At 39.5% G+C, this 25,117-nt stretch overlaps 1 protein-coding gene across 6 annotated transcripts in view; it reads left to right on the forward strand.

Annotated features, from left to right (window-relative positions):
• Window positions 1–25,117, forward strand: part of LOC149307288 (dmX-like protein 2) — a 96,951-nt gene that overhangs the window by 48,016 nt on the left and 23,818 nt on the right. For 3 of the 6 annotated variants that reach the window (XM_089538814.1, XM_089538818.1, XM_089538816.1), the window contains exons 18-32: window positions 565–2,241; window positions 3,756–3,866; window positions 4,399–4,568; window positions 5,460–5,557; window positions 5,737–5,902; window positions 7,049–7,313; window positions 7,792–8,861; window positions 10,074–10,265; window positions 13,115–13,191; window positions 14,873–15,003; window positions 15,431–15,679; window positions 19,215–19,256; window positions 20,568–20,749; window positions 22,142–22,272; window positions 23,388–23,473. In XM_089538814.1, the coding sequence (XP_089394940.1) occupies window positions 565–2,241; window positions 3,756–3,866; window positions 4,399–4,568; window positions 5,460–5,557; window positions 5,737–5,902; window positions 7,049–7,313; window positions 7,792–8,861; window positions 10,074–10,265; window positions 13,115–13,191; window positions 14,873–15,003; window positions 15,431–15,679; window positions 19,215–19,256; window positions 20,568–20,749; window positions 22,142–22,272; window positions 23,388–23,473 (4,647 nt within the window). The remainder of the gene's footprint in view (window positions 1–564; window positions 2,242–3,755; window positions 3,867–4,398; window positions 4,569–5,459; window positions 5,558–5,736; window positions 5,903–7,048; window positions 7,314–7,791; window positions 8,862–10,073; window positions 10,266–13,114; window positions 13,192–14,872; window positions 15,004–15,430; window positions 15,680–19,214; window positions 19,257–20,567; window positions 20,750–22,141; window positions 22,273–23,387; window positions 23,474–25,117) is intronic. The other 3 variants (XM_089538817.1, XM_089538819.1, XM_089538820.1) reach the window with 1 other exon arrangement.

Below are 25,117 nucleotides of genomic sequence, written 5' to 3' on the forward strand. Positions count from 1 at the left end.
ATCATTTGGGGGTCCCAAAATGGAGCCAGGGAGCCCCTTCTGGCCCTTCCCAGTGCCACCAAGGAGCCCTGGTGGCGCAGTGGTTCAATGTCTGTCCTGCAGCCACTCACTCACAAACCATAAGGCTGTGAGTTCAATCCCAGTGAAAAGGGCTCAAGCCTGACTCAGCCTGGCATCCTTCCAGAGGTCACTCAAATGAGTCTAAACTGCTTCTGTGGGAGCAGTGAGATAGCATACATTAGCATACCGCTTGTATAATAATAATGAAATAATAATAATAAAAGCTTTATTTGTATACCGCTTTTCCAACATGATCAAAGCGGTTCACATCATGTCAGGTATATCACAAGTACAAAAGGAGTAAAACATTGTTTAAAATATCATATAAACAGTCTTAAATATCTTAATCGCAGGCCAAACATGTACATGACAAGCTGAATCCTTTAGTTCCCTGGTATACTGTGATGCAAAGAGTGGGCCATTGGATGATGATGGGTTTATTTTGGAAGCTATGTTCATGCGTATGTTTCACATTGCATAATACTGTTTATTTGGTTCATTTAGGACATCTAAGCTCCTCATCAATTTACCCTGTTTGCCTTGCACCATACTTGCTGGTAACGTCCTGTTCAGATAACAAAGTGCGATTTTGGAGGTGTTCTGTAGAGGCAGTGATGAACAGCAAAGGTGAATCGAAGGAGACCTATCTTTGGAAAAAATGGCCCTTGATGAACGATGAGAGAGAAGATGATAGCAGCACAGTATGCATAGTGGGAAGACCAGTCGCTGTCAGCTGTTCCTATACAGGGCGCTTGGCTGTGGCATACAAACAGCCTATACAACACAATGGTTTTGTTTCCAAAGAATTTTCTATGCACGTGTGTATATTTGAATGTGAATCTACAGGAGGATCAGAATGGGCTTTGGAACAGACAATAAATCTAGACGATCTAGTTAAAGTTGGGAGTGTCCTTGATTCAAGAATTAGTGTGGACAGTAATTTATTTGTATACAGTAAGTCTGATATATTTTTTAACAAAGAACGATATCTTATGCCAAATATAAAACATTTGGTACACTTGGACTGGGTTTCCAAAGAAGATGGTTCACATATACTTACAGTTGGTATGGGTGCAAATATATTCATGTATGGCCGACTTTCAGGCATTGTGACTGAACAAACCAGCAGCAAAGATGGCGTAGCTGTCATTACTTTACCACTAGGTGGTAGCATAAAACAAGGTATAAAGTCCAAATGGGTGCTATTGAGATCAATAGATTTAGTGTCTTCTGTAGATGGCACCCCTTCATTACCTGTGTCGCTCTCTTGGGTTAGAGATGGAATACTGGTAGTAGGAATGGATTGTGAAATGCATGTATATGCACAGTGGAAGCATGTGATAAAATCAGGTGGCAATGGAAATAATGGGTTTCTTAGTGAAGACTCTCCCACTCAAGATCCACTTAAGACTAGTTTTCTGGCAAAAAAAACTAGCATCATTGATGGAACAGGCATTGTGGATGATGTTTTTGGAACTCCCACTGTGATCCAAGATGGTGGCCTTTTTGAAGCTGCTCATGTTCTTTCTCCTACTCTTCCACAGTATCACCCAACTCAGCTATTGGAACTGATGGATTTAGGTAAAGTTCGCAGAGCAAAAGCCATTCTTTCACACTTGGTGAAATGCATTGCAGGGGAAGTTGCTATTGTAAAAGATCCCGAAGCTGCAGATGGTGGTTCTAAGCGCCATCTTTCTCGTACTATTAGTGTAAGTGGTAGCACCGCAAAGGATGCAGTTACTACTGGGAAAGATGGCACACGGGATTACACAGAAATAGATTCTATTCCTCCACTTCCGCTGTATGCTCTGCTTGCAGCAGATCAAGATTCCACATACAAAACTGAGGAAGCAACTAAAAGGCCGCAGGGCCCAGAGGCTCATGGTAAAAGGAAAACAGAGGATCATTATTCGGACCTTTTTCAGGTTCAGCAGGTGACAACTGATGACTTCATTGATTTTGAGCCAGAAAGAAGAGAGCATAAATCCAAAGTAATCAATCTGTCTCAGTATGGTCCCACTTACTTTGGGCAAGAACATGCTAGTGTCCTTTCAAGCCATCTAATGCACTCAAGTTTACCAGGACTCACTCGCCTAGAACAGATGTTTTTGGTTGCCTTGGCAGACACTGTGGCTACAACAACCACTGAACTTGATGAAAACAGAGATAAGCATTACTCAGGTAAATAAATTACTATTACTTTTTTATCAATATGATATTAAGGGCCATTGAATCAATAGGATTTACCTGCATGTTAACTCACCATTCACCAATTGATTCAGTGTGTCTGCTCTAGTTGGGACCAAGAAACAGGATTCTAGCCTGTATGTGTTAATAAAAATAGAATGGCATTGGTAATAATTATGCAAAAAAAAAAGTTACATGTTTGTGAAACAACAAGGAACTAACAGGTTCAAAACCTCACTCAGTAGATTGTCTCTTCCCATATTGTTTGTTGTTGTGTGCCTTCAAGTCGTTTTCGACCCTAAGGTGAACTTATCATGGGATTTTCTTGACATGTTCCTTCAGAGGGGAGTTGCCATTACCATCTGAGCCTCTGCGTCTGAGAGATTGTAACTTGCCCAGGGTCACTCATTGGATTTCATGGCTCAATGAGGATTTGAAGCCTGGTCTCCAGAGTCATAATCCAACACTGAAACCATTACCCCACTGGCTATTACACCCTTTAAATAATCTAATAGTTTCATTCGAATGAATGTCTTAAAACTTAACTTTTGCATTGAGTGAAAACCAGCACTAAAGAAATAGTTCAAGATGTTTTTCAATTAGAGGTCTCATTTGACCTCTGTGATTATTACTGAAATGCTTTTAAGAAGCAAATATGTGATTTTATTCAGCCAATTCTGCCTGGGCTTAATAAGACAGGATATGAACAGGAATTTTGGACCTACATGCAACCCCTTTAAATGGGTGAGCAACAAATTAGGAGGACTTCTATTAGCTATAGTTTCCCACATCCACAAAATGGGAAATGACAGTTAAGCAGTGTCAAAAAAACCTCCAGGATATTACACCATGGTTTGAAGCTGGCTTAATACCATAGCCTGTTCAAATCTATGGCTGATAAGTGAAAACTTGATGGTATGTTTCTGCTAGTGTATTTGGTGTATGACTCTAGGCTTGCATATGTGTAGATGCGTTGTTGCTGAAAAACACTGTATACATATTCAGTGTAAAAACATGCAAGTCTGTATGAATCATACTACCCCAATTTTATTTGGAGCGTGTCCAAAAGAGGGTGACTAAAATGGTGAAGGGTCTGGAAACCATGCACTGTGAGGAACAACTTAGAGGGCTGGGGATGTTTACTCGGGAGTAGAGAAGGGTAAGAGGTGATATGATAGCCCTGTTTAAATATTTGAAGGGATGTCTTATTGAGAAGGGAGCAAGCTTGTTTTCTGCTGCTCCGGAGAACAGGACCCAGAACAATGGATTCAATCTACAGGAAAAGAGATTCCACCTCAACAGTAAGAGGAACTTCCTGACAGTAAGGGCTGTTCGACGTTGGAACACACTTCCTTGGAGTGTGGTAGAGTCTCCTTCCTTGGAGGTCTTTAAGCAGAGGCTGGATGCCCATCTGTTGGGGATGCTTTGATTGGGAATTCCTGCATATCAGAAGGTTGGACTGAATGGTTCTTGTGGTCTCTTCCAACTCTATGATTCTATTTTTATAGGGAGAGACACTTTAGATGAATGTGGCTTAAGGTACTTATTAGCTATGCGTTTACACACATGCCTTCTGACATCACTCCCACCTTTATATCGTGTGCAGCTACTCCATCAAGGTAATATATAATTTTATTTTTTTAAGCTTGAACTGTACAACTGTCCTGTGGTACCTAGCAGTTGTCTGAGATGGGCATAAACTATTTACTGTATTAGTGGAATTGGAGATGGTCTTTATTTTTATTAAATTACATTCTTAATTCCAGGGTACATATGCATATTTGTTCCAAAATTAATATAAAAATCAACTATTGTATCGTTAGGGAGCCCTGGTGGCGCAGTGGTTAAATGCCTGTACTGCAGCCAGTCACAGCCATAAATTGTGAGTTCAATCCCAGCCAGGGGCTCCAAGGTTCACTCAGCCTTGCATCTTTCCATAGGTTGCTAAAATGAGTACCCAGCTTGTTGGAAGCAATTAACTTACACTCCTCTTAGGGAGTGCTTAAGTAAACTGATAAGCGGTATAGAAATGTACTTGCTATATATTGATATTAACAAAGTATGGATTTCTGCACTCAGTTCTTTACAATCAAGTAAATATTGTTGACTTTATCAAGTAAATTGCTCATGTTCCTTCTTTTTCCCCCCTAGGTGTTTCTACTTGCCACTTTGCCTGGGCTTTTCATTCTGAGGCAGAAGAAGAGTTAATCAACATAATTCCTGCAATTCAACGAGGGGATCCCCAGTGGTCTGAACTAAGAGCTATGGGTATAGGCTGGTGGGTTAGAAATATTAACACGCTCCGAAGGTGCATGGAAAAGGTAACTTGAGCAAGTCTCCCTCTGTTTTCTTCATGAACATGTGAAACTGCCTTAACCAAATCAGACCCATCAGTCTGTATTATGAGTGTGTTGTTTTCCCTGTGTTGAACTGCAGCTCACATCATCCTTAACCAGCATAGCCACTGATGAGGGTTGATGGAAGTTGCAGTCCAGCAACATTTAATAGGCTACATATTCCTTTTTTCCAGTCTATATAAGCTAGCTGCAGTGCCCAGCATTTTGCCAGCAATGCCTGTCATATTTTAGAGACAAGAATGCACCATAAGAATGATGCAACAATATTAATAAGCACATAGTTCTTTTCCTTTCTCTAGTACTGCTCCTAAGAATAATGCTGTATGTTATAAGATCTTTGCCTTGGCACATTCTGTCTCAGTAGTGCCTCCATACTGGTGGTTGGAACATCAAGGTGTGATTGATTGATTGATTGATTGATTGCATCCAGTGGTGGAATTCTAATGTCACAACAGAACCCATTGTAAATGTGAGAAAATATCTCCCTCCCCTTTGCATCCTTCCCTTTCAGTACCCAACTCTCTTTGAATAACTGAGGTCTGGCAGCTCATAGACCTGCGGGGAGGTGGGGGAGACGGTCTGCCAGTGTAAAGTTCATGATGAACAGATAGATCAGTAAATACATATATAGATAAATAATGAACCCCAACTATTTTATGGTTCTATTTCCTTTTTGGCAATAAGACCACTCACCGCCTAGAAGCTGCAATATAGTAACACATTTTTTTTTAAATGGAATTTTTGGAATGATCTTGAAATTTGATGTGATTTCTACAGTGTAACTTTGTATCCCTCTGTGATAATACAATATTGCAGTTTTCATTTCTCTGTTTCTCTCCCTTTTAAATGTAACAGGTTGCAAAAGCAGCCTTTCAGAGAAACAATGATGCTTTGGATGCTGCCCTTTTTTACCTTGCAATGAAGAAGAAGGCAGTAGTGTGGGGTCTGTTTCGGTAAGTTTCATTAATGTTGACCTCAAGTATTGAAAGCGTTTTTAAATTCTACAGTTTGTGACACATTTCTACTCAGAAACTAGTGCCGTTATGTTCAGGGAGTCTTGATTTTAGGCTAGTAAATAGGTCTATAATCTGAATGCAGCTAAATCAGTTTCGCTTTTTTTGTTTTTGCACAGTTCTCAGCATGATGAAAAAATGACACAGTTCTTCAGCCATAATTTCAGTGAAGATAGATGGCGCAAAGCAGCTTTGAAAAATGCTTTTGCTTTGCTAGGAAAGCAACGCTTTGAACAGTCGGCTGCCTTTTTCTTATTAGCTGGATCATTAAAGGATGCTATAGAGGTATAAACTGGAAAACATAACATACTGGGTTTACATATATTTCTCCAATATAAGCATTAGGGTTTTCACAGATTACCAACCAAAGAAAATGTATGGTATATCAGAAGTCAGACTTAAACAGCCTACATTATTGTGTTTGAATATGGCCTCTTTATACTTCTGGTTTATTTTATGCCTTTATACTACTTCAGAATTATTTTTCTTTGTTTCTTCTGTGTAGGAGAAGATAAGTCTTAATACTGTGGTGCAGTGTTTGTTATGTTTATTGTCAAATGGATTTTTTAAAATGTTGATACCAGTTTTTGCAATGACTGAAACTAATTTCAAAGAGTGTACTTGGCATTTCTCCTGAAGATTTTTAAACAATAATAGCAATTAGTGCTTCACACGCAATATCTTTGTTGTTATTCTTGCAACAGCCTTGTCAAGTAGGACACTATATTTCTCTTATTGGAGACTGTGTTTGACAGAGACTTGTCTAAAGCTACCAAGGGTTGAAGAAAAATTCAGACAGAGGAGTTCTTGATCCATTCCTTTGTTAGCTGTTAAACTGCATCATCTCTTCTTGATCATTGCTTTTTATTGATTAAAGAAAAGACACTGAAAATGCAAATTGCACAAAAAAGTGAGCTTTCAAACAGTTTGGCAGACTGTCTAGCAATTTTCCCAGTTGTCCCATATGTGTCACTGTGGTCCTGCAAATGATGGTGGCTGAGTATTTTTTGTTATCACTGCTGAAGAACAGCTGCTATAATAGCAAAATGTGAAGACATGTCTGCATTTAGAGTGTTGGAAAATCAGACCAAAATTGCATCTGTAACAAATGCTGGCATATTTATGCAGCCATTGCCAAATGTGGTTATCAGTTCACATTCCGCTCTCAGTGTTCCAAAGGATTTCTGAGATAGATTTCCCCCCCCCCCCTTTAATTTTTCCAGTCTAAATCAGATAATGAAGAACCAGTTTAACTGTACTGGCTCTGAGATAATTTCTTGCAGAATTGGGGGACATTTGGGGTCAGATATTCTTGGTTTTGCATGCATGTATTAAATCATTATTATTTTTGCACACATGTATTAAAAACATTTCTGTCTTTCATCCTTAATTAAACTGTATTATTAAGCCTGTGGCCATGTTGTTTCATAGGTGTGTCTTGAGAAAATGGAAGATATCCAATTAGCAATGATTATTGCTCGCTTATATGAATCGGAGTTTGAAATATCCTCCACCTATACAGCCATCCTTTATGAAAAGATTTTAGGTTGTGAGAAAGATGGAACAGGATTCAGCTGTACTAAACTGCACCCAGATCCTTTCCTGAGAAGCCTTGCCTACTGGGTCATGAAAGAGTACACTAGAGCACTTGACACTTTACTGGAACAAACACCAAAGGAAGATGATGAAAACCCAGGTAAAGAAATAGCATATTGTTCTACAAATTCCCCTCTTGGAAGGGCTAGTACTTATTTAATTTATTTATTCAAAGCATCTACATCATTGCTTTGAAATTTTAAAATCTCCTCAGGTGATTTTTAAAAGAAATAGCCCAAAACCACTCTAAAAACCCAATATCAATATGGGTATAAACTATAGGTCCAAAATAATGAATGATCCAGATAGAGACAAAAATTCTCCCATCTGTTAGACTATACTCAGGGTCATTTTCTCTGTATGTTCTTTCTGAGCCTCTTACTTTTTATGCACTCTTCACTGTCATCTTTTGTAAAATAACAAGTTCTGATTTTATGAAACATTGCTTATTTATTTCTGTATTTCCTCTCCATATGTTTTAATTACTTGCTCTTCAACCCTGAATGGTTCTCAGAACAATTAAATTAGTCATTATGATTTTTTATGTATCTTAGTAAATATATTTCTGATTTCCCTAGTCATTGTCAAATCCTGTAATCCTGTGGTGTTCAGTTTCTACAACTACCTTCGTACCCACCCCTTGCTCATCCGAAGGAATTTTTGCTCACCCGATGGGACTTTAGCTACTTTAGGGCTGCAAACAGAGAAAAGCTTTGTGGACCAAATCAATCTCATTGAGAGAAAGCTGTTTTTCACTACTGCAAATGCTCATTTTAAAGTGGGGTGTCCTGTTTTAGCTCTTGAAGTTCTGTCCAAACTTCCCAAAATAAGTAGCAAATCCAGTATTTTTATCAAGAAAGAGGAAGCAAGCCCAAGTCCTACTATGCAAAATGGTGTGAAATTGGAGCCAAAGACATCAGGTGATCTAGACTGGTCACAGCCAATAACAATTACATCAGATTTGCTAAGTTATACAGATTCCTCTTCCCTGATTGATTGGAGCAAGCCAGCCATAACATTTGAGGATGAGCCTCTTAAACTTGATTGGGAGGATGACAAAAGTGGTTCACAGGAAGATGAAGATGGTTTGCAAATGAAAGATTCAATGTTGGAACCAGACAGTAAAAAACAAGATGAAAAAAGCTCTGACATCAGTCAGAGTGAGGTTGTGGAGACGGGTGAAACTGAAGTTGATGTGATTGCCGAACAGCTAAAATTCAGAGCATGTCTGAAAATCCTCATGACAGAACTGAGAACTTTGGCTACCGGTTATGAAGTTGATGGTGGGAAACTCCGCTTTGAGCTTTACAACTGGCTGGAAAAAGAAATTGCTGCTTTGCATGAAATATGCAACCATGAAGCACGTGGCAAAGACTATTGTAAAACTGATGTCAAAATAAATGGGGACTTGATTGATCATGAAGAAGTGATGGATAAGACAGAAATTGGCTCATATGAGCGGCATCAAATTGAACGACGCAGATTGCAAGCTAAGCGTGAACATGCTGAACGACGCAAGTGGTGGCTACAGAAGAATCAAGCACTTTTAAGGGTTTTCCTGAGCTATTGTAGCCTTCATGGAGCTCAAGGTGGTGGTCTTGCATCTGTGAGAATGGAGTTGAAGTTCCTGTTGCAAGAGTCACAGCAAGTAAGTGTTCTTAACAGAGTCTTTTACTTTACAGATTGAATATCTTATCCAGAAAGCCAAAATCCAAAACTGTCCATATGGGTGGCTGAGATAGTGACACCTTTCTGATGGTTCACTGTACACAAACATTTCATGCATAAAATTATTTTAAAATGTTGTGTATAAAATTACCTTCAGGCTATGTGTATAAGGTGTGTATGAATTTCGTGTTTGGACTTGAGTCCCATTATATATTAAGTATATGCAAATATTCCAAAATCCAAAAATATCCACTTTGGATAAGGGATACTCAACCTGTGGTTCATTCTTTGTGGTAGTGTTAGCAACAGGGAGCACTCACTGCTCCACCTGAATATTGCAACCTGACAATAAAAATTAGAATACTGATGGTTGTTCTTTCCTTGGCGTGTTTTAAAAAACCAATTTCATATATCTGTAACCTTAATAGTGTTTCAGAAATTGTTTAAGCTTTTTTTTTCAAGTTAGTTGAATGATTAAATGTGCGCAATTGCCCCACTAATCCCTACATCCCCTTTCTAAGCAACTTTGGTGAGGAGAAAGGAGAACCGTATATGCTGGTTCTGTAGAAAGTAAAATAAGATATTCAAGCCTGGGTAGGTAGCTAGTCAAGGAGAAGGACTGTTTGTTGTGTCCTAACTGCTGTTCTTATCTGAATAAATTGAATTATTTCACATCTTGTCCCTTGTATTTATGCCAACAGCACTTGTTACTCTTACAACAGATTTGTGAATACTATTGAGGGCTGGTATAAGGCTGCTACACCAGCTCTAGTATCAGAGGCAGTATGCCTCTGAATTCCATTTGCCAGGAAATATGAGCAGGATGGTGATCATACTGCACTTATATCCTGCTTGTAGGATTCCCATAGATTACCCACTGTGGGAGCAGAATGTGGGACTAGGTAGGACCTTGAGTTTGATCCAGCAGAGCTCTTCTTTATGTTTTATGTTTCAACATATGGATTTAGAAAAGTATGCATGAGTTAGTAATATTTTTGTAGTGTATTGTCTGAAGCTAGAATGCTCTGTTTGAAACTAGGATGCCTCAATTTCCTGACCTGTTTTGAATTTAAAGGAGTGCAGGGTGGGGGGAGGAGATAGAACTTGATGGAGTTCATACATGCTGATTCTGGGCTACAAGAACATGTTACTTCTGCTGTTTTATTGATTTTTTTTTTTTTTGTTCCACCAGGAAACTACAGTCAAGCAGCTTCAGTCACCCCTTCCATTACCCACAACTCTACCCTTACTCTCGGCAAGCATTGCTTCCACCAAGACAGTTATAGCCAATCCAGTATTGTACTTAAACAACCACATTCATGATATTCTTCATACTATCGTGCAGATGAAGACACCACCACATCCTAATATTGAAGATGTAAAGGTAACATAGATGTCAACACCTTGTGTTTGTGGGTTTTTCAAGAACTGTATAGATGCAAGGCACTGACCACTGCAGGATCCCTCAGCCTAGACCTCTTCAAATATGTTGACTACAATTCCCATACTCAGCCAGCATGGTAGCTGGGAGTTGTAGTGCCAGAAATAACTTTCCATGGTCTGATGACAAGAGGGGATACATGCCTTAAAACCAAAGCTAACTGAAGGACATTTCTGTCACTGAAGTGACACCATTGTAGGCACCAGATGATCCTCTCTTTATGAGATATTCCATAGCTCAAATTTTGGGAAAGTCACTGCTGCTCACTGTGTCAACAATAGTGGTCTGATGCAGAATAAGGCAACTTCCTATGTTCAGCATCCTATTATGTTCATCGCCTCCCCCACAACTTCCCCAAATATCTTTAGAAAAGAGTGTGAAAATCTTTCCTGGTGGGCAAATATGAAAGATAAGACAGATGTGTTTCTAATGTTCAGGCAGTCAGACCAATCTGCATTTGTCCTGATCTTTTTAAGTGACTTGTTTGTTTGTTTGTTTGTTTGTTTGTTGAATTTATACCTAGACTTGCTCTTATGTTGGGATCTAAAGCATCTTCCAGAAGTGTAAAACAAAATTAAATATTTACTTTTGCTTGCAAAAGATTTTTAAAGGAAGTAAATAACAATATTATTGAAAGGAATGTCTAAAACAGTTAAAACACATTTATAATATAATTGCTAATTAGTTCACTTACACTATTAGTATATAATTTAAAACTCAATGGCCTGCTTGAATAAACAGGTCTTCACCTGCTGGCAGGAAGACAGTAGGGACAAATAGACAAATAGGAGCCCCGGTGGTGCAGTGGTTAAATGCCTATACTGTAGCCGCTTACTCATAAACCATAAGGTTGCAAGTTCAGTACTAGCCAAGGCTCAGGCTTGACTCAGGCTTGCATCCTTCTGAGGTTGCTAAAATGAGTACCTAGATTGTTGGGGGCAGTTAGCTTACAGTTGTAAACCGCTTAAAGACTGCTTAGGCGGTATGAAGCAGTATATAAATGAAGCTGCTGTTCCTATTGCTAGACAACCAGTGAAATTGTTTCAGTCGCCTCAAGCTCCCTGAGGGCAAAATGAGGGGGAGTGTTCACCGAATGAAGTGCCCATCTGTAAGAAACAGTTTGTGGCAGCCATCACATCTAGAGCAATCAAGAGCACCTGAATAGCTGCAGCACTGGCAAGGGGAGGCATCGTTGGTTGTACTATCAAGTCCCTGACCTCAGCTGTCTTCTTTTCCTTATCTGCTTCATCTGCAGTGGAGGGACAAAGAGCTGAAACGGCATCAGCAAACATCCTTTCCTCCTTGGCGCTGATCTCCCATTCCCTGGCTCCTGGTTCTACTGTAATGGGAGGAAGAGATGCTTGCTGTTGTAAAGCGATTTGACTTGCAGTTTCACCTCTTTGCCCCAGCTGATTCTACAGCCGCAGATGAAGCAGCAAAACACACACCAGTGGATGAGGAATAGGAGTCAGCTGTGACTAGGGACTCAGTAGTATTGCTGCTGCCGCTTTCCCTCCCCCACACTGTAGCTACTCCTGTGCACTCTCCCACCCCAGGCATGATGGCAGCCATAAATTGCTGCTTGCAGGAGATGGGTGCTCCTTCTTCTGACACTAATTTTGCCCTCAGGGAGTTGTTGTCTTCTCTGTTGTGTGGCCAGATGTGCTTGGGAGAAGGGAGCACAGAAAAGAGCAGTCTGCTGCCCCCAGAGTTAGCTGAGAATACTGGATTCCCTTCCACAGAAGACATAGGTAGCATAGGCACTGGATGGGGTCCGGGATTCTTCAGTGGAAGGGGAGAGAAAGGAGAAGGGCACTGTTTTGTTTTGGGGGTTTTTTTTATGTGGGACTCTTCTGCAAGCCAAGTCTGGAGATGGCCGCCAACAGTTGCTGCTACCGCATCCCACTCTAGACCTCACTTTGGCTCGAGGCTGGTAGTGGGGGGCAGCAGCTGCAATCACTGCTGCTGCTGCTTGTACAAATGTTGGCTGCAAACTCAGCCACACCATCTCCCTCCCTCCTGCCTGAAGAATATGTGGCTGGCACTTGCAGCCCTGTCTGCTGCTGCCCTTTCATATAAAAAAAAGCTCAAAAAGATAGGGATTTTGGAGCATTTCAGATATCCATAAATCAGATAAGGGATATTTAACCTTTATTTGTAAAAGGACTCCAGAAAAACCATACTGGTACCTGAAAGGCAGAAGCATGTGGGGCCCTGAATCACTGGTGGAAGGAGCTTCTTTAACAGGGGTGCCAACACTGAGAAAGTCCTGCCACATATAGTAGCTCTATGATGCTTTCATATAAGAGAAGAATCCAAATTCCAAGCTGATGATCCAACTGCTTGGGCAGAAAGGACTTAGCAAGAGGCACATTCCTCCTCTCCTCATCACCAATCAGATTGGAGACCTACAGGAGGGCTTTGGTTTTTTTCTTAGCAGGATCATTAGACAGCCGGATCTGATTGGCTATATGAAAGCATCATTTACTTGGAACTACATTGTAATCAAGCAGCTCTTTCATGTTAAAAAAAGAAAAGGAAGACAAATATGGTGGCTGAGCAATAACAGATTGGGGAACAGTATTTGTGAACATATACAAAAATATTCAAAAAGTAGTGGAAAGTAGTCTTTCTACAGACATTTCTCCCTCCCTCCCATACAGATGCATATCCCTCCTTGTAATATACATCCCTAAAAACAATTTTCTTTTGAAAAATACTGTACAGAATTAGTCTGCAAAATCATATATTTACAGTACCTGTACCATGAAATAATTGTTTGTTTTCTTTAGGTACATACTCTCTATTCATTAGCTGCTTCCCTCTCTGCATCTATTTACCAAGCATTGTGTGACAGCCACAGCTACAGGTAATTCATTTTTCTAACATATTTCAGCTCTGTTTTGTTCTCTGTTGTGATTTAAGACATGAACAGATATACAACTACAGTTTTAAATACACACAGGGGAGTAGCTGTGTTTAAAAGTGTCCTGGTTGAGATGCTCAATTCCTGGGTTGCTAAAACTGTAGTTTATTCGTTAGGAAATAATCATGATGTTCACTCTTCCCCTTCCTTTACCTTTTTCTTCCTTATAGGATTACATTCTAGTTTAATTAACCAAAATTGGAAACTTAATGCTAGTTTACAAACTGGGATCTCCAAACACAGTCTAAATTTGGCTTAATATTTTAGTCTGTAAACTTTCATTAAACCAGAAGCATATTTTTTGGATGTAACAAAGCTAACTATGGTTTAATTAAACCAATGGGCCGAACAGGCAGCCCAGAAAAGCTGGTTTCTGGGCGGCTTGGGGTCATGGCATTTTGACGCCACAAACCCGGAAGATGCCTAGCCAACTAGACGGGGTTGACTTCAAGCTGTTCCAGGGACATGCATGCTGCACACCTGGAGCACATGGAAACTGCCCTGGGGTTGTACCAGGGCCACCTAAGGTGGCCCTTTACTGGCCCAAAAAGGAGTGGATCTTTTCTGCTCCTATTTGGGGCAGATTGGAGCCATGTGCATCTGTTTGCCATGGCTCTGGGGTGAGCAGCGCTGAGGTGGCCCCAATCTGCCCTTCTTGGGCAGTCTGTTTCGCCTCCAAGATGTTAAGCACCAAGGAAGTCAAGAAAGGAATACAAGGTCTTTTTGCTCATTTCCAGCTGCTAAAATGGTTTGGAAAGCTAGGAACTGAGCATCCAAGCCAGTTAAAGCTCCGAGTAAACGTGTCTAAGATTACAAAGTAAACTATATAAGTTAAGCATATGTATATGTCGTCGTTTGTCCCCCTAGTAAGTGTTTTTCTTTCTCTTCTACTGCTAAATGAACAGATTGTTCAGGCTGTTTTAAGTCTCATCTTGAAATCTGAAGGATCTAAGTGTGCTTAGCTTTGTTTGAACCTTGCCTTTGGTCTTTCAGTCGGTAGAACTGTGCATATAAAAAGTTATGTGTACTGTGAATTTCCATATAAGAATTCAAAGAACTATTTGCACTTTTATCTAGTGAAGAAAGCTTAATTGCTGCACTGCTATTAGTAAGTTTTATCATGAGGCATACAATAGTTTACTTTTGATCAGTAACTATTAAACTAGACCTGAGACATAAAAAGCTAAACCAGGCTTGGGTAGTTACTCTCTGAATTTCTTTGTTCAGTGTAAAAAATTGGTGTGTCCTGCCTGCCCCCCCCCCCGGCAGCTTCTGGAGGTTTCCATGATAAGCTGGTTGGTAAATACTACAGTGCCTTCCATTTTCAATGGGGAGGGGGTTGTTTCAGAATTTTTGACACTAGTGTGACCTGTAGTGAATCCTGGAGGATGATAATTGCTCCCCCTGCAGAAGTTGCTAACCCCTAGGCTAAACTGATGATAATTTAACATTGCAAGCCTAACTTTTCTCCTGCCTATGCACAATTCTACCTCCTGCACAGCAGAGCCATGAGAAGTTTGGATAATCTTGTTTCTATTTTTAACTAAGCTTGCTAGTGACATTTTCCTTCATAAATAATTTTCTATCAGCACACATTCATAAAAAAATAAATTTTGTTTTTAAGCACCCAGACAGAAACAAATCAGTTTACAGGAATGGTTTATCAGGGACTTTTGCTGAGTGACCGCCGTAGGTTGAGGACAGAAAGCATTGAAGAACATGCTACTCCAAATTCATTGCCTGCCCAGTGGCCTGGTAAGAAAAATCATATGTATTCATAATTATCTTTCAAATGTTTGTGTATAGGCTCAGTTCAGATTCTTCACTGTAGATTTATCCTTAATGAATTTCTCCAGTCTTATTTTTGAGCCAGCTAAGCACATGCTCAGCCAATTAATGTGTTCATTTCCTCTTGAAATACGTTGAGATTTAACTTTTCTTTCAATTAGATTCTACAGTTATATGAAAAATGGTGTAATATACAGTGAGATGAGCTCTCCACATGTGTTTGGACTTGTGCTTCTCCTAATCCCTCTCCCAGTCTTGCGAATGCTCAACAAAAACAGATCAGAGCTATTGTATAGTCAATAGCATTTGGAGGGTTACAGTTGCCCAGACTGATGTATATGATATACATCATCTACTGCTGTTCACAACTCTTCTTCTCTTTTGTTTTTTGCAGGTGTGAGCTCACTTATAAACCTCTTAAGTACAGCTCAGGATGAGGACCAACCAAAGCTAAACATCTTGCTGTGCGAAGCAGTCATAGCTGTCTACCTAAGTCTTTTGATACATGCTCTTGCTGCTAATTCCTGCAATGAATTGTTTCGACTTGCTGCTCATCCTCTAAACAATCGAATGTGGGCTGCTGTCTTTGGAGGAGGAGCAAAGCTTGTAATAAAACCAAGGCGACAGTCAGAAAATATTCCAGGTATTTGCATCTTTTAAGAGCCTGTATATCCAAGAAAAAAAGCATTCAGACCAAAAATATGTAATATCAGCCCTTAAATCACGTGGATAGGAAACTCTTTCCCAGTCATATAGCATATTGCTCTAGGAACCTCAGATGATTAATTGTTCATGTAAATAATAAAAAAAATATATATTTATAATCACATGCTTAAAAGTACTGTACATGTTGAATTCAGGTGTTTAGCTTTGGAGTTAGTGTTATCACATTCCAAAATATCACAGGTGAAAAAGGAATATTCTACAGGCATTTTGATAGTGTCCTGCTTGCAAAACCATATTTTTGGTAGCCAGGAAGTAGCATCTGATCAGTATTTCCTTCCTCATCGTTCCCCGGTCCCTGTAACATTGAAAGTATCTGAAGATTAAAATCACATAATGTGGATCCTGTAATATTTTGGCAATATGTAAAGCATAATAATTGGCATTGCTGCCATTCCTTTTCCATTGTAATAGTCAGAGAGAGCCAACATGGTGTTTGAGTGCGGGCTAGGATACTGGGAGACCAGGGTTCAAATCCCGACTCAGTCATGGAAAACTACTGGTGTTCCAGGTCTAACATCCTAACCACCTATATCAGTAAAATTTTCTGCTTTTTCTCATGTTCCATTGGAATAATTATCTAAGCTGTTGACGTCTTCAAATTCGTCACCTTGTTCTCTTGATCCGATTCCTTCTCGTTTCCTAGTTGCTGCTGCCTCTGCTGTACTTCCTTCTCTTCTTCATATTGGTAATCTCTCTCTCCACTGGTTTATTTCCTTCTGCGTTTAAACATGCTTTAGTTTCTCCCATCCTAAAGAAGCCTCACTCGATCCATTTTCCTTTTCAAATTATCGTCCAGTCTCATTGCTGCCTTTCCTCTCTTAAGGTTCTGGAACATGATATTTACTCTCACTGTCTTGAGTTTCTCTCTGCCAATTCTATCATGGATTCTTTTCAATCGGATTTTTGTCCTTTGTATTCTACAGAGAAGGCTCTCATGAAAATTACAGATGATCTTCTTTTGGCCAAGTCAAAAGGCCTATGTTCAGTTCTGATTCTTCCTGATCTTTCCACAGCTTTTGACACAGTCTGTCATGGTCTTTTGGTGGATTTGCTCCAGGGGCTAGGATTTGATGAATTAGTCCTTAATTGGTTTTGATCATATCTTTTAAATCAGTCATTCACTGTGGTAGCCAGAGGTCAGGTTTCTACGTCCATTTTGCTGCTGGTCAGAGTCCCCCAAGGCTCCGTCCTTGGTCCCTTATTATTCTCTTTGTACACTCTATCTTTAGGTAATCTTATCAGTCCCTATGGTTTCCAATGTAATCTCTATGCCAATGAGACCCAGTTATACTTTTTCACTTCAGAAATCTCTCCTGACACTGAACAACATATTACATCATGTCTTTCAGCTATATCAATATGGATGCTTCATCGCCTCCTCAAACATAACATGGCTAAAACAGAATCACTCATTTTCCCACCAAAACCTACTTTACATTATGCATTTTCAATTACAGTCAATAATTCCACCCTGTGAAGGAAGCATGTTGCCTTGGTTTTACTTTTGATTCCTCGTTCTCGTTTATCCCACAGATCTAGGCTACAGCCAAGGCTTACCAATTTTTTCTTTATAATATTGCTAAGATTAAACCTTTTCTTTCAGTTTCTACTGCTGACTGTGGTTTACGCCTTGGTTATCCCTCGCCTTGACTACTGCAACCTTCTTTTGACAGGACTTCCTTTGTCCCACCTTGGTCATTTGGTTTCCATCCAGCATTCTGCTACTAGGATTATCTTTTTGGCCCACCATTTTGACTATATCACCCTGCTGTTGACATCTCGCCACTGACTCTCCATTCCTTTCAGGATTTGGTATATGCCTCTTCTTTTTACCTTCACAGCTCTGCACGTTCCCCCCCTCCCCCCGGTTTGTCAACTCTTATCTCTAACTATAATTCTGTTCAAGTTCTGCAATCCACGGGCTCGGAGTTCCTGACCCAGTGATAAGTTTCTTCTTCCCTGGACTAAATTTGCCCTTTCTTGCCACACCTAGAGCTGCCTCCCCAAACACTTACTCCGCAGACACTTCCCTAGCTAATTTTAATTCCAAATTAGAGACCTTTTTGTTTATGGAAGCATTTCAGACTGCAGTTTGATCTCTCTGATATTGTCAGTTTACAGTTTTATAGTTTATAGCTATTTAATCTAAGTTTCCTATTTATTATATATTTTATATTTTGTGATTTTAGATTGTACGCCATTGGCAGGTTTTATGTTTTATGATTTTGTAAAGTGTCGTGTAAAACTTACGACGCTGTATAAATAAAAATTAATAATAAGAATAATCTGTTTGATTCAGATGAACCACAGTGCTTAACAACCAACACAGAAAATGTAGCACCTTTTAAAAATCCACAGTCATCACACCATATTATTTTATCAAATTGCAATGAAATTGCTGCTGGCTGTGACACAAAGCATCGAGGCCAGAGGGATGGTGAGGCACATTTGTGCTGATTGCTGTGTCTTTTATTTTCCATTAGAAATATGTCCAGAACTGGATATATGACATAGATTTCTTTGCTGTGTTTTTTAATGATGCTATTCTCTGTATCTTGCTTTGCCTTTTTTAAAAAATGTGGATTAGTTATAATAGAGAGAGTTTTCAATTGAGATGTCGGGTTTGCTATAATTTTTGCTTCAGTAATAGTCCCATAATTATTTCCCCACAAGAAAGAGGGAAAGTTAAATAGATAGATCAGCAGAAGTATTAAGAGAAAGATAACTTTTTTCCCTTCAAATAATATGCCCTTCACTCGTTTCTGTTCAGCATTAGTCCAATGCAAATCAAAACTTTTCATACCAGTTTTTAAATGGCACGGTCCTATTCCTGTGCTGTCAAACAGGTTTCTGAATGTTACAAAGCTTTAAATGCCTTAAAGGAAATGTACAGCCCATCAGATCTTGACAGTCTTCAGCGTCCATCATTTTAACTATTGGCTGATGCTGATTGGGAATCCAGCAGCTTATCCCCACAAGTTCTTTACCGCTGCTTGAAACAAATGATGATTTGATGATTTTCTGACACATGCTCTATGTGGGCTTCAAGTTTGCAAACTCTTAACATGATTATGGCAAGATTATGGGAAATGCTGACTTAAATAAACTGGTCAGTGAAGATGCAGTTCTGCTGATGATTGAAATGATTATTTATTGATGATCAGGGCATGGGTTTGTGTAGTCTCTTAGTTGGTGTTAACAATAGTGTTAAGTTAAGTCTATGCTGATGCTCAACAGGCTTAGGGTTTTTACTGGTGTCTAAAATGGGTTTTAGATCTCCATGCACTCTGGTTAGCATTACAGCTGACTTAAGATGACAGCATATTTAATAGTGACAAGGGAAGAGGAAAATTCTGCTTTCTTTAAACTATATTCTTAATACAGAGGGTTTCAAGATTTAATTTCTGCAATCTCTTTCCCCTTCTAATGAAGATAAATTTCTTTGAATCTAGTAGCTGATCCTGTTTCTGATGATACAAAGGACATTAATGAAGGTCTGTAAAGATGCACACTGTAGTCAGAAGCTACTAGTGTTTAGGAATGGGAAGTCAGTCAGTTTGGCTAGTCAAATGGTACCCTGTTACATCACCATGGTCAAGTATTGTCAGATATTCTATGAAACTTAGAATGGTATTTTGGAACACAACATTTTAATATTTAATTTAATTTATATCCCACCTTTCTCTCTAATGGCATTATGTAGTGCCTTTCTTCTGTAACTCCAGGCATTTCTGAGCAGGAGTGTAAAGATCCCAGTTTCCCTGTCTTTCTTCCAAAAAGAGTTAGTAGTCTACTTTATAAAAGTCCTACAAGAGACATGATTTTCATGGCACTGGTTTTGCTGCCTGTGCATCTACACTTAGAAGCTGATTTTTGTCTTTTGTAGTTGCTGTGATTATTTTCTTTCATCCCAAATCACAAGAAGCAGCAAAGCTGATCATTTTTAAATTTGTTTAACAAATGTTAACCTGGCACTACTAAAATAAAATAATAAAATAAAAAGGAAGAAAATATGGCTTCAAAACACCAAACTATTTTTCTTTTTTTCCTTTTGCAATTAGAATCAGTCTAGAATCTGTTGAGAATGAAAGCCTCCTTGCTTCTCCCCACTGCTGATACTTTTAAAAATATTTGACAATATTTGATCAATGTTAGAGAAGGTTTTTTTTAAAATCCTAGCCTTGCTTGTCTTGGATAGAAGATATGTGCTTTATATTTGAACACATTTCTTATAAAGTAAGTGTAATCTTCAATGCTGTCTAGCCAAAGACACTTTTTGGAGAGGAAATTTTCATCTTTATGTTCGTATTCTTGACATTTCGCCACTACTGAAGTGGCATCATAATATTACATACATTTTCAAAATGCTAAATTATAAGCAAGTATAATTCTACAGCTAGAAGAATTTTCTGGCTGGGTTAATTTAAACTTCATTTTAATTGTATCCATTTTGGTGCTACAACTCCTAGAATCCTTCCTAATTATTGGCTGCAGGATGACATAAATTGCAATCCAAAAAGTCATTTTGTCAAACTCTTTGATCATTGCCACTCATTGTTGTCACATAAGAAGAAGCTGTCCTATTCAAATAGGATCTATCTGAAGATTACAGTTATTTTTAAGGTATGAATTTAGATGTAGTAACAAATAGGTTAGCACTCATTTATTTTATTTTTTCAATCTAACAACTTTCATTCTTGCACTTTTAAAAAAATAAGATTGAAATTTGCACACAAGGTCCAAAGAGCTATTAAAGTGTCACCTTGTAGTTGTAATCTAACAGTTAAAACTCTTGCTGCATTCAGCTCCTCCAGTTCCTTCAGAAGAAATGGATAAGCATCGTCGTAGATTCAACATGAGGATGTTGGTGCCAGGAAGACCTGTGAAAGACAGCGTTGTCCCTCCCCCTGTGCCTGCAGAAAGACCGTCTTACAAAGAAAAATTCATCCCACCAGAGCTCAGCATGTTAGACTATTTTGTTGCAAAGGTAGATTGTTTTATATTTGTATTTCATTTGTACAAAGTCATTTGTATTTCAGATGACTATTTGAAAGGCCATATCTCCTACATGAACCTGCCAGAGCTTTAAGATCTTTAGGGAAAGGCTTTCTCTCAGTCCCACTACCATTGCAGGCTCACTTGGTGAGGACACGAGAGAGAACCTTCTCAGTGGCTTCTCCCACCCTCTGGAACACCCTTCCACAGGAGGCTAGGCTGGCCTCCTCTCTGGTTTTCTTTTGCTGACAAGCATAGACATATTTTATTTAAGAAAGCTTTTAATGGGTAAGCAAGGAAATGTATGTTTTATATGTTTTTAATTTTTGTATGATTTGCAAAGTTTTCTAATATTTTAGTGTGGGGATTTTAAATTGGTGTTAAAACTTTTTTGTTAAAATTTTAATTTGTTGTCTTGGAAATGGTCTTGAGTCTCATCCTGGGAGAAAGGCAGCATATGAATGAATAAATAAATAAGTATGTTATAGGCATGTCCAATCTTATTCTTCAAAGCAGGGATGGGGAACCAGCAGACCTTCAGTGTTGCTAGATTGGTATTTCTATTCACCCTGATCATTGTCTATGATTACTTGGGCTGATAGCAGTTGGAACATTTGGAAGGCCACAGATCTCTCCCTGCTTTCAAATAAGTCAGCATTTCAGATACATTTATGGTATATATTATTTCAAGGATATATAAATTTGAAGGGGGTGGAAGGTACAACACACACTTCATTTGGCAATTTTGATGGCTTTAGATTTAGTTTTGTAGTCACACTCTATAAAGAACTATAATTTACTCCTTTCTAGAGTATATAGTTATGAAGTACATAGTCATGAAGATTGAGCCAACTGACACCTGAACAAAACTCTTGACCTCTTCATGTCATCTCTCTGTAACAGAGATTTATTGCTCTTCTGTAAAAGTCATAATGATGGGAAAACATTGTTCATTTATATCATGGAAGATGTGTATTACAGTGGGCCCTAGGTGTACACAGGGGATCCATTCCAGGGAGCCCTGCGTATGGGAAAAAATGCAGGAAAGTCCTATTGATTTAAAGGGTGGTGCGTTCCTGCACATGCCATTTTGTCCCCCTAGGCTTACTGTCCATGTGAGCTCAAGTCCGCGTACAGCAAGCCTGCGTATGGGGTGGACGGACTGCCTTATGTATATTATATATAAGATACTGCTAATAAACTTTATTTTAAAATCCCCAAGCCAGTTACAGTTACTTCCTGCTTACTGACGACAGAAGTAACTTATAGTCAAGGGGATGCTCATAGCTTGTATGAAGGATAGAGACTTGTCTTTTAAAAGAAAGAAAAGAAAGATGATATGGAAAAGCCTATTTTGATATCGAACTTTGTCTTCTCTTTACAGCCATTCCTTCCTTTTTCAGACAGTGGTGTGATATATGATTCTGATGAAAGCATCCATAGTGAAGATGAAGATGATGATGCTTTCCTTTCTGATATGCAGATCCTGGAACACAAGGATGCCAATTCTTACAGGTAGCAGACAACAGTAATAGAGCTGAAATGACAGAGATGCAGTCTGTATCTTCAGATTCCCTGTTGATGAGAGTCTATACTATTAGTTTTACATCCTATCGTTTTTCCATCTTAGAATTCAAGGCAACATTTGTAGGATTTCAGGCAGTCTCCCATTCAGACACTGACCAGGTCTAAAGCTGTTTTTGCTTCAGCAAGATCACTGTATCCTGTTCCTTTAAGAACACTATATATACTGTCAGCTTGTTCCTGTAGTTGTATCCTCAGTCATGAGTCCCACAAAGTTTTAGGAGTGGTTACTTCCCTATAAGCTTACTTGTAAACCTCAGTACAATGAATCAGGAAGTAAGCCTGTTGAACAACAGTGGATCTTTGGGATGCTCCATAGGATCAGATGGAAAATGTTCCACAAGGTATATAACACATGATTATAGCTATGCTCTAGATCAGAAACCTATTTTATTTTGCGGTGGGTGAAAGTGGAGAAACTTGTATTTTATAATCTGACTTTCTTTCAACTGCTGAGAAGCAGCAAAGTGAAATTTCTTTGATGCTTAAACACATCTTTTAAAACTATACTAGTCTACTAATATAGGGTGCAATCCTATGCACTTTTACTAATACTGAATCCAAAGACTACTAAACAAATGGTACTTGTTAGGTGCATTAGATCATTTCTGACTTACAGTGACCCTAAGATGAATGTGTTTTCTTGACAAAATTAGTTCAGAGGAGGTTTGCCATGACCTTCCTGTGAGCTTGAGCATGTGTGATTTGTCCAAAGTCATGAAGTGGGTTTCCATGGCTGAACAGGGATTTGAATCCTGTTCTCCAGAGTTCCAGTCCAACACCCAAACAACTACACCACACTGGTGCTTGTCACTGGTACTTACCTCTGACTAAACATATGTAGGAGTAGACTTTTGGATTTTTGTTAAGAGACAGATTTTGTTAATAAACAATTTTCTCATAATCTTAACAAATTAATTTGCTTCATATATTACTATTTTAATAAATCAGCTTTAATAATGTGGTTGGACTTGTGATACTAGAAGTGAACCAGTATATAAATTTGAGTTGGTCCTGCATTGTATAAAACTTTTCTTTTTCTGCAGCTGGGCTCTTATCCATTTGGCAATGGTAAAACTTGCTCTGCACAATGTGAAGACCTTTTTCCCCATTGCTGGTTTAGAAATATCTGGTGAGCTGACCTACACTTTTTACAACTTTCTATAAGAAGGGACAGACCCTGAAAATGAGCTAAGTGCTAACATTCCAGTGCCTCAAAATAAATCCCACTGAATTAAATGGGATTTTTAAAATTTATTTAAACACAGTGATTCCCAAAGTGGGCAGTATGCCCCACCTGGGGGGGGGGGGGTGGAAGGGTCCATGGGGGGGGTGAAGTAGAAAGGGGACAGTGAGGGAAAGGGGGGTGGCAGGGGGGCCTTCAGTCAAAGTATTGGTGTGCAGGAAAGACAAGAGGAATCAGCAGTCTTTAGAACCATGGTGGGGATGAGGATTACATTAAACCTCTTTTCAGGGTCCCCAGAAAACCACCACGCAGCCTCGCTAATCATTTTGTGTGGTGGTGTTTCCAGCTCTGCCTGCCCATGTGAGTTTGCCCCCTTACTGGTGTTTTCCATTAGTAATGACAGTTGGGAAGCTTGTGCGAGGCTTGGACACAGAGCATCACATCTGTGGCTCAGAGCTGCACCATTTTGGGACAAGCGGGAGCCAAGAGTTAGAGCACATGGTGGTGGCAAAAAGGAGCTTTCAGATTTGGGGCCCTGCTTGTGAGCTTTGCTGAGACTTGGTTAGCAAGTTGGAGTTGCATTTCTGCTACTGCTACCTTTCATCAGACAGGCTGAGAGAAGAGGTAGCAGAAGAAAAATTTTTGTGTGAGATGGGACACTTAAAGTGTGTGGAGAAGACATGTCTCTGGGGAAGAAATATCTGAGCTCAATTCTTGGAAAGAGTCCTTTGTCTTGGGAGTGGCTCCTGTAGTTAAAATCTCTCCCTTTCACCAGTCTCCAGTCCAGAGCACATGGCCTCTGTAAAACTCCTACACACCTTTCTCTGCCCCAATGAAAGACTGAGAGTTCCTCTTCTCTAGGAAGCAGATTCTGCCTTGCACCTTGGGAGCTGACCAGCTCCTGAGTTGCAACCAGGAGGCCTCTTGTTCTCACTGGCCTTAGCTGTAAGGTTGGCATGGGTGGGAGGCTTCTTCATCACTGCTCAGCCAGCTGCTCACTTACTGATCCTAGGATGATTGAGTGCAAAGGGAGCAGCGACTGATCAGCCAGTCAAACAGCAACCAAGAAGCTTCTTGATCTCTGCTCAGCCAGTTGCTTGGTTGCTGCTCCCAAGGTGACTGGGTGCAAATGGAGCAGCAACTAAGATTGATTATTTTGAATTTGCAGTAGAAAAGATAAAGGTAAAGGTTTCCCTTTTGACATGATTGTCTAGTCATGTCCAACTGTAGCGGGCAGTGCTCATCTCCGTTACTAAGCCAAGTGAGCCAGTATTGTCAGAGATGATTCTGTGGCCATGTGGCCAGCATGACTACATGGAGAACAGTAGACCTAATATCAAAAAATATATGTTCAGGGGGGTGCTAGGGTTTCTGCCTAAAAGGAAAGGGGGCATTAGCCAGAAAGTTTGGGGACTACTTTAGCATGGCATCTTTATTTCATGAATGGCACTCAAGGCACCTAACAACAGATCATTATAACAGAATTAAAACAACTGCAAAGTAAAAACATCAAGCAGCAGCAGGAGAAAATTCAGCACCACAGCACTCAGTTGGCAAGTATCCCAAACTGTAACAATTATGGAATTAGTG

Source organism: Sceloporus occidentalis, unplaced genomic scaffold (assembly GCF_023333645.1).
Source record: "Sceloporus occidentalis isolate IW3139 unplaced genomic scaffold, rSceOcc1.0.p SCAF_9, whole genome shotgun sequence".
NCBI classification, from domain to species: domain Eukaryota; kingdom Metazoa; phylum Chordata; class Lepidosauria; order Squamata; family Phrynosomatidae; genus Sceloporus; species Sceloporus occidentalis.